General features: G+C 44.2%; 1 protein-coding gene and 1 long non-coding RNA gene across 7 annotated transcripts in view; both read right to left on the reverse strand.

Annotated features, from left to right (window-relative positions):
• Positions 1–2855: 2855 nt before the first annotated feature.
• LOC117184166 (uncharacterized) lies at positions 2856–6434 on the reverse strand. Its single transcript, XR_004469411.1, has 2 exons — positions 3219–6434; positions 2856–3162 (listed from the first exon to the last, which is right to left on the reverse strand). It is a non-coding gene; the product is annotated as an uncharacterized lncRNA (long non-coding RNA).
• Positions 6435–6519: 85 nt separating this feature from the next.
• Positions 6520–15280, reverse strand: part of TrissinR (Trissin receptor) — a 68374-nt gene continuing 59613 nt past the window's right edge. For 5 of the 6 annotated variants that reach the window (XM_015179796.2, XM_015179794.2, XM_015179792.2 and 2 more), the window contains 7 exons: positions 13900–14059; positions 12962–13162; positions 12336–12719; positions 11306–11320; positions 10935–11194; positions 7094–7313; positions 6520–7006 (listed from right to left, as the gene is read on the reverse strand). In XM_015179796.2, the coding sequence (XP_015035282.2) occupies positions 6956–7006; positions 7094–7313; positions 10935–11194; positions 11306–11320; positions 12336–12719; positions 12962–13162; positions 13900–14059 (1291 nt within the window). In that variant the 3' untranslated portion in view covers positions 6520–6955. The remainder of the gene's footprint in view (positions 7007–7093; positions 7314–10934; positions 11195–11305; positions 11321–12335; positions 12720–12961; positions 13163–13899; positions 14060–15280) is intronic. The other variant, XM_015179795.2, reaches the window with a different exon arrangement.

The following is a 15280-nucleotide window of genomic DNA, read 5'->3' on the forward strand; positions in this document are numbered from 1 at the left end:
CTGCTGTCGGCAGTTGTCCACTTCCAAGTTGTTCTGTCAAATAGCATGCCACTTGTTGGGAAACTCGGCACTTAACTTTCCGCCTTGTGCCTGGCAATGGCCCAAGTCCTGGCCAACAGCGCAAACTTCTCTAAATGGCTCGGATGCAAGCAAACTACGAGTGCACCCGTTGGTAAGTACGTATATCAGTCAAGCTGTTGACGGCACGGATAAGGGATAAGTAAAAATAGAATAGAATAAAAATAGTTGGCACCCTATTTTTGACCGTACAAATCCTACAAAATTCTGATTTTTTTCTAAGATTTATTTTGAGTTTATGGCATTCTTTCAGGCCGAACGGTGAGTATTTTGATATAAATTATGGCATACCTTCAAGGCTGAGCGTAAGTATTTGATGCAATCTTAAAGTAAAATATATTACAGCTGATTTGTAGGAATCCTTAAGGACAGAAGCTGTACAGGTGTTGCCAAGGGGAACCTAATCTGTGCAGGCGTCCCACAAGGCAGAGTTCTGGGACCTACGCTGTACACAAGACGATGTGCTGAGCAGCCTAGGCGGATGACACTGCAGTGCTAGCTATGGAACCTCTGCAGCTTTGAGGACAAGCGAAAGGGTTCTAAAGGATCCTATTCCTATACCCTTTCCATAAAAGTTATTTAGCATTAAGTTGTTTAAAATAAAGGACACAATTATTTAAAAAAAAATGGTTTCATTTCTATGGCATACTTTTAGGCGGAAATAGTTGGGCGAATATATGGACAAAATATCCTTGATCCTTAATCTTGATATGGACTCGGTCAAATCAAGGACTTTTTCCCATCACTGGGCATGTCGGGCATGCTATATATGTAACTCAAGGACCAAGGATACTTTTCCGATCACAGAAAGTCACAAGCCCAGCTCACAAATGACGGAGAAAAACAAATATTTTTGATCCTTGAGATCCTTGGTCCTTGATAAGGACTCCAACAAATCAGGGACATTTTTCCGATCACAGGAAGCCTTCGTACGCCTAGATCGGCCCACAAACAGCCGATAAAACTAAATAAGTATGATTGGGGCTGTTGGAGTCCTTACCGAAGGATCAAGGATATTTTTCTGATTACGGCGGCCCATGGCACTACCCGATGGCGCCACAAATGAGGGAGAAAACAAGATATATATGTCTGGAGTAAATATCCTTGATCCTTGGTCCTTGATAAGGAGTCCATTAAATCAGGGACATTTTTCCGATCACAGGAAGCCGTCGCTCGCCCAAATCGGCCCACAAATAACGGAGAAAATCAATATTTTTGATCCTTTATATCCTTGGTCCTTGAAAAGGACTCCATCACATCAAGGACATTTTTCCAATCACAGAAAGCCGTCGCACGTCCCGATCGGGCCACAAATAAGGGAGAAAACAAGATATATATGTCTGGAGTAAATATCCTTGATCCTTGGTCCTTGATAAGGAGTCCATCAAATCAGGGACATTTTTCCGATCACAGAAAGCCGTCGCTCGCCCAAATCGGCCCACAAATAACGGAGAAAATCAATATTTTTGATCCTTTACATCCTTGGTCCTTGAAAAGGACTCCATCACATCAAGGACACTTTTCCGATCACAGGAAGCCGTCGCACGTCCCGATCGGGCCACAAATAAGGGAGAAAACAAGATATATATGTCTGGAGTACATATCCTTGATCCTTGGTCCTTGATAAGGACTTCAGAAAATCAGGTACATTTTGCCGATCACAGGAAGCCATCGCACGCCCAGATCGGACCATAAATAGCAAAGAAAATTAATATTTTTGATCACGGATATCCTTGGTCCTTGAAAAGGACTTCGAAAAATCAGGGACTTTTTTCCGATCACAGGAAGCCGTCGCACGCCCAAATCGGCCCACAAATACCGGAGAAAACGGCCAAAATCTGAATGGGATACCAGGCGAACAGAAATGAGCAGCAAGCAACTGCAGCAATTGCAAAAAAATTTCGCAGCATACTTTAGGGGGCAACAAATTTTTAAAAAATTCAGTTACCTTCTGCTGATTTCTGTTGGCCTGGTGTCCCATCCAGATTTTGACCATTTGACGCGAGGTTTTTCCCTTTGTACGGTGGCGCCCCCATCGGCGATTTCTTGAACTACATCTTTTAAGCCAGTTTTGTTTACTCCGTTATTTGTGGGCTGATTTGGGCGTGCGACGGCTTCCTGAACTCGGAAAAATGTCCCTAATTTTATGAAGTCCTTTTCAAGGACCAAGGATCAAGGATATGTACTCCAGACATATAAATCTTGTTTTCTCCCTTATTTGTGGCCCGATCGGGACGTGCGACGGCTTTCTGCGATCGGAAAAATGTCCTCGATGTGATGGAGTCCTTTTCAAGGACCAAGGATATCAAGGATCAAAAATATTCATTTTCTCCGCTATTTATGGTCCGATCTGGGCGTGCGATGGCTTCCTGTGATCGGCAAAATGTACCTGATTTTCTGAAGTCCATATGAAGGACCAAGGATCAAGGATATGTACTCCAGACATATATATCTTGTTTTCTCTCTTATTTGTGGCGCCATCGGGAAGTGCCATGGGCCCCCGTAATCAGAAAAATATCCTTGATCCTTCGGTAAGGACTCCACCAGCCCTAATCATACTTATGTGGTTTTATCGGCTGTTTGTTGGCCGATTTGGGCGTGCGACGGCTTCCTGTGATCGGAAAAATGTCCCTGATTTCATGGAGTCCTTATCAAGGATCAAGGACATTTTCCCAAATCAAAAATAATTAGTTTTATCCGCTATTTGTGAACCGATCTGAACGTGCCTCGCCTCTTTGTAATCTGGATAGTTTTCCCGATACAGGATACAGCAAGGATGATTTTACAATATTTTTATTCATCATAACTAAGCTTAGTATAAATTAATAAACAAGTGAAAACCATTTTTATCTACTGTCTAAATGAATAGACGCTTATATCCTTAAAACTAACAAAAACAAGATTTATCTAGATAGTCGAAGTCCTTGTTGTCGATGGCCAAGTCGAAGGATACGATAACTTGCTGGGCTCGCTTCTGTCTCGCTGGGATAGGACTCGGTCTGTCTCGAATATGCCTTTGTTATGTTTGGATAGGACCCCTTCTGGAGGAGTCGGATACCAACTCGTATAAGTCCAGCATAAGTCCTGTGAAGGAAAATATATTTTAAAATTTATCCACAATTATATGCTGATTTACTTACGCTTTTTAAAGCTGAAGCCAAGCGTTTGATTCGGCGGCGTATGAAAGCGGGGATCCTGACATTATTTCCCGTAGGCGTGAACCAACAATTCCGCTGTTGAACACTGGTCACTGGTTGACGGCATCATGGAGAAGTAAAGGTTAAAGCCTCGCGCCGCTTATCTGGGGAAATATATCATGAAATATGCTCTCAGAAGGAGCCATTCGTTATCTCTATTGGGAGCTGGTTTCATCTGCCCTCTATGACGGGCAAACAGGTCAGATAAGTGACGGACTTGCTTTCCCAGGTAGGATTACAACATACACCATATACATTTATACCTTTTTTCTTTATATTTGCGGCATATGGAACGGAAATAGCGAGCACTGGCTGTAGAGTAGTCTAAGCAAAGCCGCATTTCGTAACTCTTCCAACTAATTGCCATAAGCCGTTGGGTAAATTTGTACACGCTTTTTCGCATCTACCGGCTCAAACGTTTTTGTTTTTACACAACTAATCGGCTTTGGGGACAGCCTGGCCACATGCACTGTACTCCAACGGGTCCTACTCGGGGCCGACGCCCACTTCCTCCTGTCACTTTGTTCTCGTCCTGGGCGACTTTATTGCAATTGACTTTGTCGAGTGGCGCCATTTTTTACTTGAATGATTTGTAATCCCTGCTGCCCCGCAGGCTTGTGTCAATGGCGGCAAATTAATTTCCATTTTGCGATTCCTCTTGCCCGACAGTTTATGAAGTATTGGCTCCTACCCCGCATTCCAGCTCCCCCCACTCTAATGACATATTCAAATAGCAAGTTTTGTTTTAATAAGTTAAGCTGGCTGGCATTTTAATTAAAAGTCCTTTGCATAATGGGCGAAAGAGTTGCCTGGCTTTTATTCCGGTTGTGCGTGGGTCAAAGCCGGGCTAATTACTATACTTGGGTTTCATGCTGTAAAAGGACATTTTGGAAACACAAAGATTGATATAGAAGGCAGAAGGCAACCATGAACCATACAAGGCTCCCACAGTCTAACAAATTATAAAGCTCTAGTCCATAAACTTAGCTTTTATTACCTTACCTTACCTTTAAGCGTGTGGTACTGCTGCTTCAGATTGAATTAAGCCACTGGAGAGGCACTAACTAATGCTGGCCACTGTGAAAATAAACCAATTTCCATCTCACATTGCCACCCAAGGGAGCTGCCTGTCAACCACCCGCTCCAAAATTGTACCCTTTAATTTCCAGTTGAAAGCAAACAAACTTCTGGGTCTCCGAGTGTGCCGACAACACTCATACGCACTGTTGCACACACATCTCCATATACGAGTGCGTAGTACAAGCCCTTTTCCAATTGGGCCAACTATTTTTCGTCAGGATTTGGCAGACTGGTAGAGATTTTGTCGACCATCTCTTGGTATCTGCTGGCCTGGTACCAAAATTTTTTATTTTGTTGGATTTTTTCCAAAAAGGGTTGTTTACTACACCCTAAAATGGGGTACCTTAATTTTGATTTTCGGTTTGCAGCCACCTTTTCAAGGATTTGTTACTTCCTAACTGCCTGGAGGGCTTCCTTGTGGGAAATAAATACTCTTTCAATATTATTTGTATTTTCCTTACTTGCCACTGGTTGAAGAAGGTACACCTCTGGCCTTTCTGATTGCCTGGCAGAACGATTTTTCTGTATAAAAATGGCCGAAAAACCAATTAAAATAACAAATAAATTGGGTTGCATTTCTTTTTCTACAGATTTGACTTTGCCCCTAACATACCAGGCACTCATAAATGGCAGGAGCACGCTCTTTGATACATTTCTGTAGTTTATATGGACTTCTACCTCCACTTTTTGATTGGTCGAAGAGCTGGCATGCGGCAAATGCAAATTCCCCAAAGATGGCTCACAAAATGCCAACTGCAATAACAAGAATATGAACCGTATTGGATTTCCGGCTAGGAAGGCTTCTAACGAAATAAGACTTTGTTTTTATAACAGATTTCACTGGCTCAACAAATTTGTGTTTTAATTGGAATTCCGTAATTTACTAGCAGGAAGAAAAAGAGCTTAAACGAGCTTATCTCAGCTGTCAGGCCCTTTAGCCACTTTAAATGTATTATTTATTCTGTTGCGGGCTCGCTTAATAAGCTTAATTAACAGGAAGTATAGAGATTCCAATGTCCCACATCCAGGGATCGGACAGAAGGTCGACTTTCAACTGGATTGAGACCACTTTTGATGGACAGTCGCTCTGAATGATTTGTTGACTACACTGAGAGATATTGAAAACTGTGATAATACAATTTTGGCCAAAGCTGAAAGCAGTACACGAGTTGGTGGACTGTTGGTGGAAACCCTCGACTAGATACGACTTTTTTGCAGTGCACCATTTGTTGTTTGAATTTATTGTTACGTCGCTGAATGGAATGCAAACACATGAGAAATACATAAATCACGGAGCCTTATCTTCAGGGCGATTCCTCCGCTGCCTCGGCGGGTCATCCATGATTTATGTCAATCCGCAGCCTCTCAAGTCGCTTTTAATTATGAGAAATCTCCCTCTGGCGCTCTCCAATGACTCACTCAAAGTGGAGCTGCCTCCCGTTTTTGGGGTCCTTGTTGCGGGACGGCGCTACTTGACACAGTTTATGGATCGCTCTTTGCATCACAAAGGAAGCCCGAGGATAAAGGGTCACAGGATGGCAGAAAAAAAAAGGATGGGAAAAGATATGGCCAAAGCAAACAACGAGATTCAAGAGATCTTGCAGGGATTTTTTGATTTTTAATTTGCGCCAACGTCACGACAATCCTGGTAATTCAGTTTCCCTTCCCTCGAGTCCGGGGCCGGGGCTCTCCTGAATTTACTGCAGCGTTATTCCAGTCGCCCTATGACAGCCTCGAGGGCGAGTGCCAGTTCGAGTACAGAGAATGCTGCGCTTAGCACAAAATTCGACCAACAACTGGAAGTATTTTTAATGCACTCTATTCTCCTTTTTGTTTGGTGTGGTTCGGTGTGGTGCGCCGTGGTGCGGTATTTCTTTTTGGCAGCCGCAACGAAGCGTGTTCTCCGGCTGACCATAAAACCACTGTCATCAGATATCGCAAGTCAGGGATATAAATAGGAGGAATAGGAGAAAATGTTGAAATCGCAAACGCAATCGCAATCGCAGCTTGCAATTTGTGTCACGAGTTTTCCAGCAAATGCAGGAAGAGATGATTGTGCTGGCTCCCGGATAAATCTATTTTCTGTGAATCTGATTGATTGATGCAGCAGCAAGTGTTAGCTGGTTAAATAGTTTACAAGACTACAGTACTGTAATGCCTCAAATTATGTTAGTTTTATAGTTTATTCTTCGTATTGAATGACTTTAAAAATAAGACCTTACAATAAAAACTTGACAAGTTGAGAGAAAGAGAGAGTACGAGTACTTGTACTCGAGGACAATCCGATATTCGGCTTGTTCTGGTTTAGCTTTAAAAATGGCCTAATTACGTTAGCGTTAATACAACTCGATAATGGCTTAAATCTACGCTGCGGTCTGGGTCTCGTTGTGGGCTGTACCCTGTTTTTAATTGCCAATGCAATCCAAGCAATAGGCTTCTTAGAAAATCACAATGAAATTATAGCTAGCTAAGGACTGAACGGACTAAAAGTGGGTGACGGTCCTGGGATGGGTCGAGACTGTGGCTGTGGCTATGGCTGAGGGCGAGTTCTACGAGCGGCGGCCGAAGAGCTTCAGGGGCGTCTTCCAGCAGCTTGGCCATCAGAGCTGCTCGTTGCCAATGTGCGTGGTGTCCGTGGGCAGAGAGTGGGTCTGGGGGAAAGAGAGTGTGGTGTGGTGTGGGGTGTGTTCCTGCTTATAGGGATCATTGGGGGTATTATGGCGACGGAAAACACTTACCTGCAGCGCCTTGCGCTTGTGGTGCATCGACGAGTTCGAGGAGGACTTTCCCTTGCCCTTCTTCCACGAGCAGAGGAGCAGCTCCTTCATGCCCTTGCGGAAGTTGCGACTGAGGAAGGCGTAGAGCAGGGGATTCACGCCCGAATTGAAGTACGTGACCAGAAAGGTGAGTGGCGTTAGCAACGCATTAAAATTGGAATCACCGCGATACGAACGTGACCTGCAAAGGCATAAACATGGAAATAACTATCTATCCGAACGTACAATATACAGAGTGCTGCCGTGCCATATGTAAATGACCATCTGTTGGGCTCGTTCGCTACCGAAAAACACCCACGGCATTAAATTAAGCTCAGCCCAGCGGTGGCTCCACTCGAATATAGACCACACTTTGCGGTCTGACCCCAAAGTAGATTAGAATCCCCGAACACCAAACTTTGTTGCCCGCCTTTCCACGAGTAACGGGGAAATAGCATCTCCCACACAAATACTCGAGCTCCGAACTGGAGTTTGTGCTTCAAAATTCATGGGCAAGGTCCTTCGGCGAGGCGCTCTTTTCCCCAGTGGCATCCATTAATTATGCACCGGAAAGACTGTCACAGAGTCTGCTGCGGGTATATATTTAATTATATATCCACTTGGCGAGTAGCATTGAATAACCGACTGCTCCTCATTGAAATCTGAAATCTAGTCCGGAAATATCGTATTCACTCAGCTGTTACACCCAAAGAGGACTACTCCGACACTTTCATGGTTCGCCTCGAACACCTCTGCCTGCTGCTGGCCAGGTGATTAAGCTGCTCCTGTTGGCCCTATTGTTTGCAGGCCAAGGGGCCAGGGGCCAGGGGCAAAGGGCGGCCAAGAACTTGCCTAATGTACCAAGGAATTTGGCCAAAGGCAAAGTTTTTCGCCGCCTGCGAGAACGCAGTACAAACTTTGACCAAAACTTTGCCATGTTCCGCAATATTTAAAGCAGGAGAAGGACCAATCTTGTACTTTTTTTACTGCTTTTCTGTTTTTACCCTGTAGTTGGAAAAGTCTATACAATTAGTGATAATTCATGAAACAGATCCGATCTACTACTCAAGATTTATATATCGAGATTGAGATGTAGATTTTCATATAAAATATATATAAAAGTTTTGCCAAAATTCTATGGATTGTCCTTTACTTAATTTTACTCTGAGTGTAGCATAGACGAAACTTCGACTTTAACGAGTATTCTTTGAGTTGTTTTGTAGCTTTGGACTGGGCGAAAAACTTTGAGCCAACTGTCAAAATGTTTTGCAGTTGTTGTCCGCCGACAATTTGAGTTGCACTTGCAAGTGGCACAAGTCCACAACGACAGACAGGGAGGAGGCAGGAGGGGACTTCTCTCCAGCAGCAGCAGCAAGATGGTTCTGGTGGCAAGCTATCTGATTGGGGCACTCGAGCAACGGCCTTCGCTTTGTTGTCGCCGCCGCTTGAGTCTTGAAGTGGCTTTTGCAATTTGACAACAGCTTCTGACCAAATTTAAATGCCCCTCCGGAACGGGGCCAGCATATTTATAAAGTGTGCATCCCGGGCGCGCCATGGGGTGTCCATTGGGCGTATCCGGGTCGCTATCCCTGGATCCATCTAATGAGGCGACAGTTGGCCACCGCTGGCAGCTGTTATCGCTATCACCGAGCTGGCCTTCAGTGTCATCGTCATCGCTGTCATCACTGGTCTCCCTAAGTGGTTTCTGGGCTAATAATGAACACGTGCCATCAGGAACAGAGGGACGTAGGACGAGGACCGAGCAGAAAGTAACCCACTTGTCAGCGCGTGGCAGCTCCCCGGCATGGGGAGGCATTCACAACACGATACCGGAATGTGTCCGCTCTGTCAAGTAAATCTATGATGGGGCCACCAGAAGGGATATCTGAATTCGGAGATCCCAAAGGAGTTGGCGTTGGAGGTGACTCCATTATGTTGGTTTTCGGGGACATATGTATGTCCCAGGACACTAGAAACTGATTAATGGCCAGCTATTTATCTTTGTTAGGCTCTGTCCGCTACTAAGAGTTTTCCAATTAAACAATTAAACATTTCTCTACAGATCTGCAAGGTTGCAAAAAGTGAGACGCATTTCTATTCTATTTCTGTTTTTATTAAATCTATGTTTTGAGTGTAAATGAATTGTAATTTTGGAATAATTGAGAATTATAGCTAATACTTAGAGCCCTGCATAAATCCTCAGACTTGATTGTTTTAAAGGTTTCGCTTTGGCTCCCTATTCCCCTGCCGTTTCCATTTTAAGTTCCTTAAAGACTTGGGACTTGATATGGGACTTGGACGTGGACGCTGTACGTGTGTGTAAACACGGCATTGTTGGTCCTAAAATGTTTACTTTTCGTGGAGAGGAGACCGCACTGCCACCTGCCAGGACAGCTGCCACGAGCTGTCCGAGAGAAGGCTGTTGAACCTTCTCATTCAACTGTCCGTTAACTGTCACATAATGGCCAAGTTAAGGCAAGCAAGCAATTCCCACTCAACCGGAACACAAAAGCAAGCAAACGGGAAAGCACAAAAATCACCAGAGAGTGAATCACCAGGCTGCAGAATGACCGATGCGATACGATGCGATGCGATGCCACATTGAATTAAAAGAATTTTCGAAACCCTGTCAATTTTTTATGAAGCTATTTTTTTCCGAATCCGTATGAGAACGAGAATGGATAGGTGAATGGATGGATGGATGGATGTGCTCCCACAATTGGACAATTTATTGCGAAAAATTCTTCATTTTGTCGGTTCTCTCTTTTATTGTAATTGTTGGTAATGGAATTTGTTGACATTTCGATTTTTTAAGGATATGTGCGGGTAACGAAGAGCAGAGTTAAGGAGAGCGCATGTCCAGATTAAAGGCGGATATTTTTAAGAATATTTAGAATGATTTATGATACCTTCAGACGCTTTTCGGCCCAGTATTATCCGCTTAAATTTACATTATCAACTTTGCTAAAGGAGTAATTATCGCTCTCTCTTTCCCTTCCGCCCGAGCTCTACGTCCGTCAGCAAACAGCAAGAAAGTCCACCCAGATCGTTTTCATGCGCCGCCCACCCAAAAGCACACACAATCCTGGTGCTCAAATTGCCTCCACACGTCCCCGAGAAAGACGCCCCCTCCTCAATACCCCAACGAAATTGGAGCCCTAAGCTAAAAGGAAGTTGGACTGGACGTCTGTCGAGGCTATCGTTTTATAAAAGGATGAGGAAGAGGGAGATAGAGCAGAAAAGCGGCAGAGGTCTTAAGTCTTTCGACTGGAACGGGATTTGTATAAATGAAAGTGTTGGGAAATCAATTTAGCCCACGGAAATTAGCAAATGCGTAACAAGCGGCCGATTGGATGCGATGCGATGCGCATTTCCCTAGCTCCATCGGAATCAATAGACGACTTAATTGTTTACCAGCCAATGGTCCGAACCCTTCCATGGGCTTATCTCTGCGCACATCCAGATGCTAATTTCCCCTGTCTATCGACAGCCATATATTGTATCTGTACGTATGCAAATGCAAATAAAAACAAGAGCGAATTCCACAGTAGAAACTTCGAAAAGGGAATACCCTAGGTTGGAAATATTTGCGAGGTATCTATGGAGGTAAATAGGTAATAAAAGTTATGCAGTTGCATCTTCCTAATGAAGATTTCACATTTTGGAGGCATTGTGCTTTCCGCGTTGGCCTCACAATATAATATACCCGAGTAACTGAAGAATCACAGGGCATTTCAAATTGTTTACACTCAGTCAAGGTGGATTGATGATAGGGTGGGCGGATAGCGGTGAATGATAAATGGAAGGGGCAGACACTACTCACCAATACTGCCACATTTTGCGAGCATGATACGGCAGATTGCAGAGGGCAAATGTCAGCACGAATATTATCAGCATACGGACGACGCCACGGCGGGCGCGCAGGACGTTGCTCGAAGAGTGCGACATGTGTGTGGCGCCGGCCATGCCCATGCTACCGCCGCCGCCTCCATTGCCCTGGCGCTGGTGATGCGCATGTGGATGGTGATAGAAGCTCGTCTTGCGACAGGCGCTGACAATCGGTCGATCGGCCTCCAGGGATACCTGACAGAGGGAAGGAACAGATTGGAAATGCCATTACGTTTCTGTGCAGCAGCAGCAGTTGGATAACCTATTGATAGTAGACATTCGGTTGAGATTGAGCGGATTACCTACCTGGCAATTATCAAGCTAATTTGTGGTGGTGTTTTGTGTGTTGTGGTGGTTTTATTTGGTGGGTTAGTAGAGTGGGAGAAACCAAACGGTGTGGTGTTATTGATCAAACGAAACGCAGAGAGAGAAGAGTTAAAAATAAAGATAGTTAAAGATAGTTCAAGATAGCTCTGGATCAAGGCTGAGAAACGGGGATTAATAAACCATTTTTTCTTGGTGTATTTATTTATTTGGTGGTGTTTGCTTGAGTAATATTCCTACAATAATCTTTCAATAAGTTCTCCTCCACTCCACCCCAAAATCTGTCAAACTATAAGCCAGATCGATTGCACTGTTCGCCAAGTTCGCCGAGTAATCATTTCTATATTTTATTGTGTGCTGCACTTGGCTGTCGAAGAAAGTAATTCAACCTGCAAGCGAGTGCCCTTCTAAGCTCCTGTCAGGCACTCAATTGGAGCCGCGTCCGCGAGCAAGCAGCAGACTTGGAGACTTGGACTTGGAGGAAATAAAGTATACGCCAGGTGTGCTTGCTCCGACCACCAATGATGGGAAAACATTTCTCGCTTTTCCCAACTTGTTTTCTTCTCTGGACCACACAGTTTCCTGGCCTGGTTGGTGATTTATTTCTGCTTTTACCCACGGGACAACTGTCAAGCGAACTGCTGCATTAATGGACAGGCAATAGCCTTAATGGCCACTGACACCTGCTTCAACTTGCGCGAATGAAATCTTTGGTAAAAGTTTATACAATTGACATATCTGCACTCTACTCGTATATGTATTCGAATTTAAGAAGGCAACAGCTGAATTTAAAGCTGCTCTGACCATCTCAGCAAGCAATTAAGGGACAAAGCTCTCTCCTGTTTCCATTTTTGCATATTTACGAGCATATTAACACGGTTATAGTTTCACTTGGGACCCTGGCCATTTGCCCTTTCCATTTTTTGCATATTTTCCCCGACTTGTTTGACATTCTTTTTTCCATTTTTTCTTTTTCGATTTTTTTGCTCGCCTGCGATGGAAAAAAACTTACCTGGCTCTCGGTGATGCTGACGCCGCGCTTCTCGTATTTACTGCTCTGTTTACGTGACAAGGACGCGGTGCTACTGCTGCCGGAAGCAAGTGACGCACCACCGCCGCCACTCATTCCCATTGCCAGGCCCACTCCCACACCGCCTCCTGTGGCCGGTCCCGATCCCGCCGCCGATGCTGCTGACACCGCTGATGGCAGCTGATGATGATGATGCGCGTGGATGTGGTGATGCTGATGATTATGATGGTGGTACATGCTATTGTGCATGCCCATGCTGTTGTCCTGCCCAGAAGGATGATGCTGCTGCTGCTGCTGCTGAACCACATGCGGTGTCAGTCCTCGGGAGCTGCGCCACAGGGCGATGGCAATTTTGCTGTACAGCACCTGAGAGCACAGCATTATAGACGATTAAAGATTAGTAGGTACTCGAAAAATATATCTTTTACAATTGAAATGAATATGGCATATCACGCTTGAGAGTCGTGCAGATCGTGAGAGCGAGCGCCGAGCCCGCTCTCAAAGCGCTAACAGTGAGCTGTTAACAGACAGCGCTAACAGGCTGGGCTGCTAACAGCGCTGTTGCCCTGCTGAGAGCTGCTCCAAAGTCCAAAGTCTAATCCACTCACCGTCATCACCAGCAGCGGCATGACATACAGCAGCACAAAGTTAATCATGTCCAGCAATTTGGAATTAAACATCTCACGATCCAGCACACAGATCTCCTCCTCCTGGCCGTCCTGGGTGTGGACGTTCTTGATGGTCTTGCTGAAGACGAACTTGGGCGTTGAGTAGACGGCCGATGTGATCCAAACGGTGACAATGACCATCTACAAGAAACAGAACAGCCATTCTACATTGTTTGCTGATGAAACACGCAAGCAATTTGTTAAATTCCAAATGAACACACACAAAAATTTGCATGTAAATGGCTGGTCGCCTCCCATTTGGTTGTCTTCATGTCCGTTGTTGTTTAATTAGGGGCCATCACCATTAACAAAACGCATTTTTAGTTTGCCAAATTGTTTCATTTGCCTAACAATGTGTGGGAGCCTCCTCCCAGAAGGTGGGGTTGTTGTTGGGGTTCTGGGTTGGGCGGCTCTTGGTGTGTGTTCTGGGGCTTGGGGTCGGGGGTCGGGAAAAACTTTTTGTCAGCCAGAAAGTTTTTGCCTCATGGCTTATTAAGCCTTTTGGGGCATAATTTTTGTTGGTGCTTGTTCCCTTTTTTGATGGGGTTCGCTTTAATAAGTTTCATTAGCTTGCAAATTGCGGTCAAAATGAGTTACCAAAGTCGTGGAAAAATGGTAGAAAATTTAGTGAACAGCAAGCAGAAAAAAGTTTGAATAATGTCTGCAAATTAAATGGTACTGTGGGTGGCACAGAGTATCAATAGATCGAAAAAGTATGGATTCAATAAAGAATCCATTGAGCATTGGTAGAGTGCCGCCCATTAAATGTTCATTGACGTGTCTGGAACTATCGTGCTAGCAATCGCATACTTTGGCCATTCTATTGTTGTCTGGCCTCAAGATCGAACTGTTTCTAAAGGAAAGAAGCCTTAACTCACCCTCAGACGTGCCGCAGTCAGGATCTGCTTGCAGGTTATGGGATGCACAATGGCGAAGTAGCGTTCCATACAGATGACGACCAGGATGAAAATCGATGCCGTGTAGCTGAGGGAGTGCACAAACTGGTACATGCGGCACAGGAACTCGCCAAAGACCCAGCTGGAAAGACAGAAAACCATACCATACCACTCGATGAATATTAGTAATTATTTATGGCCAGAAAGTAGCTCCTTTTAAAGGGACACTTGTGCGCCGGGGCCGTGACTTTAAGGCCCGGCGACACATAAAATTTTATGGACACGCCCACGAAACTAATGCGACATTAAAGGTGTCGTTAGTATTTTATGTGGCGAAGAGCTTTTCTCTTTTTTTTTTCGTTTTATTCTTTTTATACCCGTATTATTCTCCGGCCAAAATTACATTAAATGGGGATGGAAGGAGGGGTTGGATCATTGTATTTGGGGATTAGCACGTAATTCTATTTGTGGGCGGTTGGATTTCCAGGACGGTGAAAAGTGGGTTCTAATAAGGGGAAATTGTGATGCTTATGTGGTTTGATTGCGGCGTACTTTCGCTGTTCAAAATGATTGCTGTGGCCCTGTTGCCAGGTGAGCCAAGCGCCATTTGTCGCCTCATAATTTTGTGCTCTGAAAATATTGGCTGCCCGTTGCCTGGCAATAAAATGGCTACTTGATGCCTTTCCACAGAAGTAGAGCAAAGTCCCTAATTGAAAATCACAAGAGGGTATCCTCCGCAGACTAGACAATCTTTGTATTTACATAATTTCTGGGAATTCCACCCTAATCTGCTCCACTTTGCATATGATTTTTTATTTTGTTACTTGTTATTTGCGGTCGCCACGAACTTGTACGCATAATTTTGATGAAATTATGCCAAACACATATTGGTCAGATCCACAATTTAGGCTTTTAATATGATAATTGTGTGGGACGGACTCACGAGATTCTCCGAATCACCAAAGGCTCTTAACGATGTCACACATCACAAAGCAAAAATTAAATTGAAAATATGCTAAACCAAATATCCCGAAAACTTATATACTCGTACATTCCGCTATATAGAAATCTAGATGGCAGCAATATGCATTTAATAAATAGTTTTATTGACCATTTTTATGAATGCAAATGTGCGCATTCAGAAACCACAAAAACGTATAATTTATTAATATATGGAATGGAATGCCATGGATGCACTTGAAATAGAGGGTGTCGGAGTATCGGAGTATAACCGAATGGAACACATCTGGTTTGAGAGCACATCTGGTTTCCCTTTCCGTCCGATTTTCAATGGAGGTTTGATTCTCTAGCACACCCTATATACGAGTATGTATATTTTTTAATTTAAATGCCAAATAAATTT

The sequence above is a fragment of the Drosophila pseudoobscura genome, chromosome 4, assembly GCF_009870125.1.
Source record: "Drosophila pseudoobscura strain MV-25-SWS-2005 chromosome 4, UCI_Dpse_MV25, whole genome shotgun sequence".
Lineage (NCBI taxonomy): Eukaryota > Metazoa > Arthropoda > Insecta > Diptera > Drosophilidae > Drosophila > Drosophila pseudoobscura.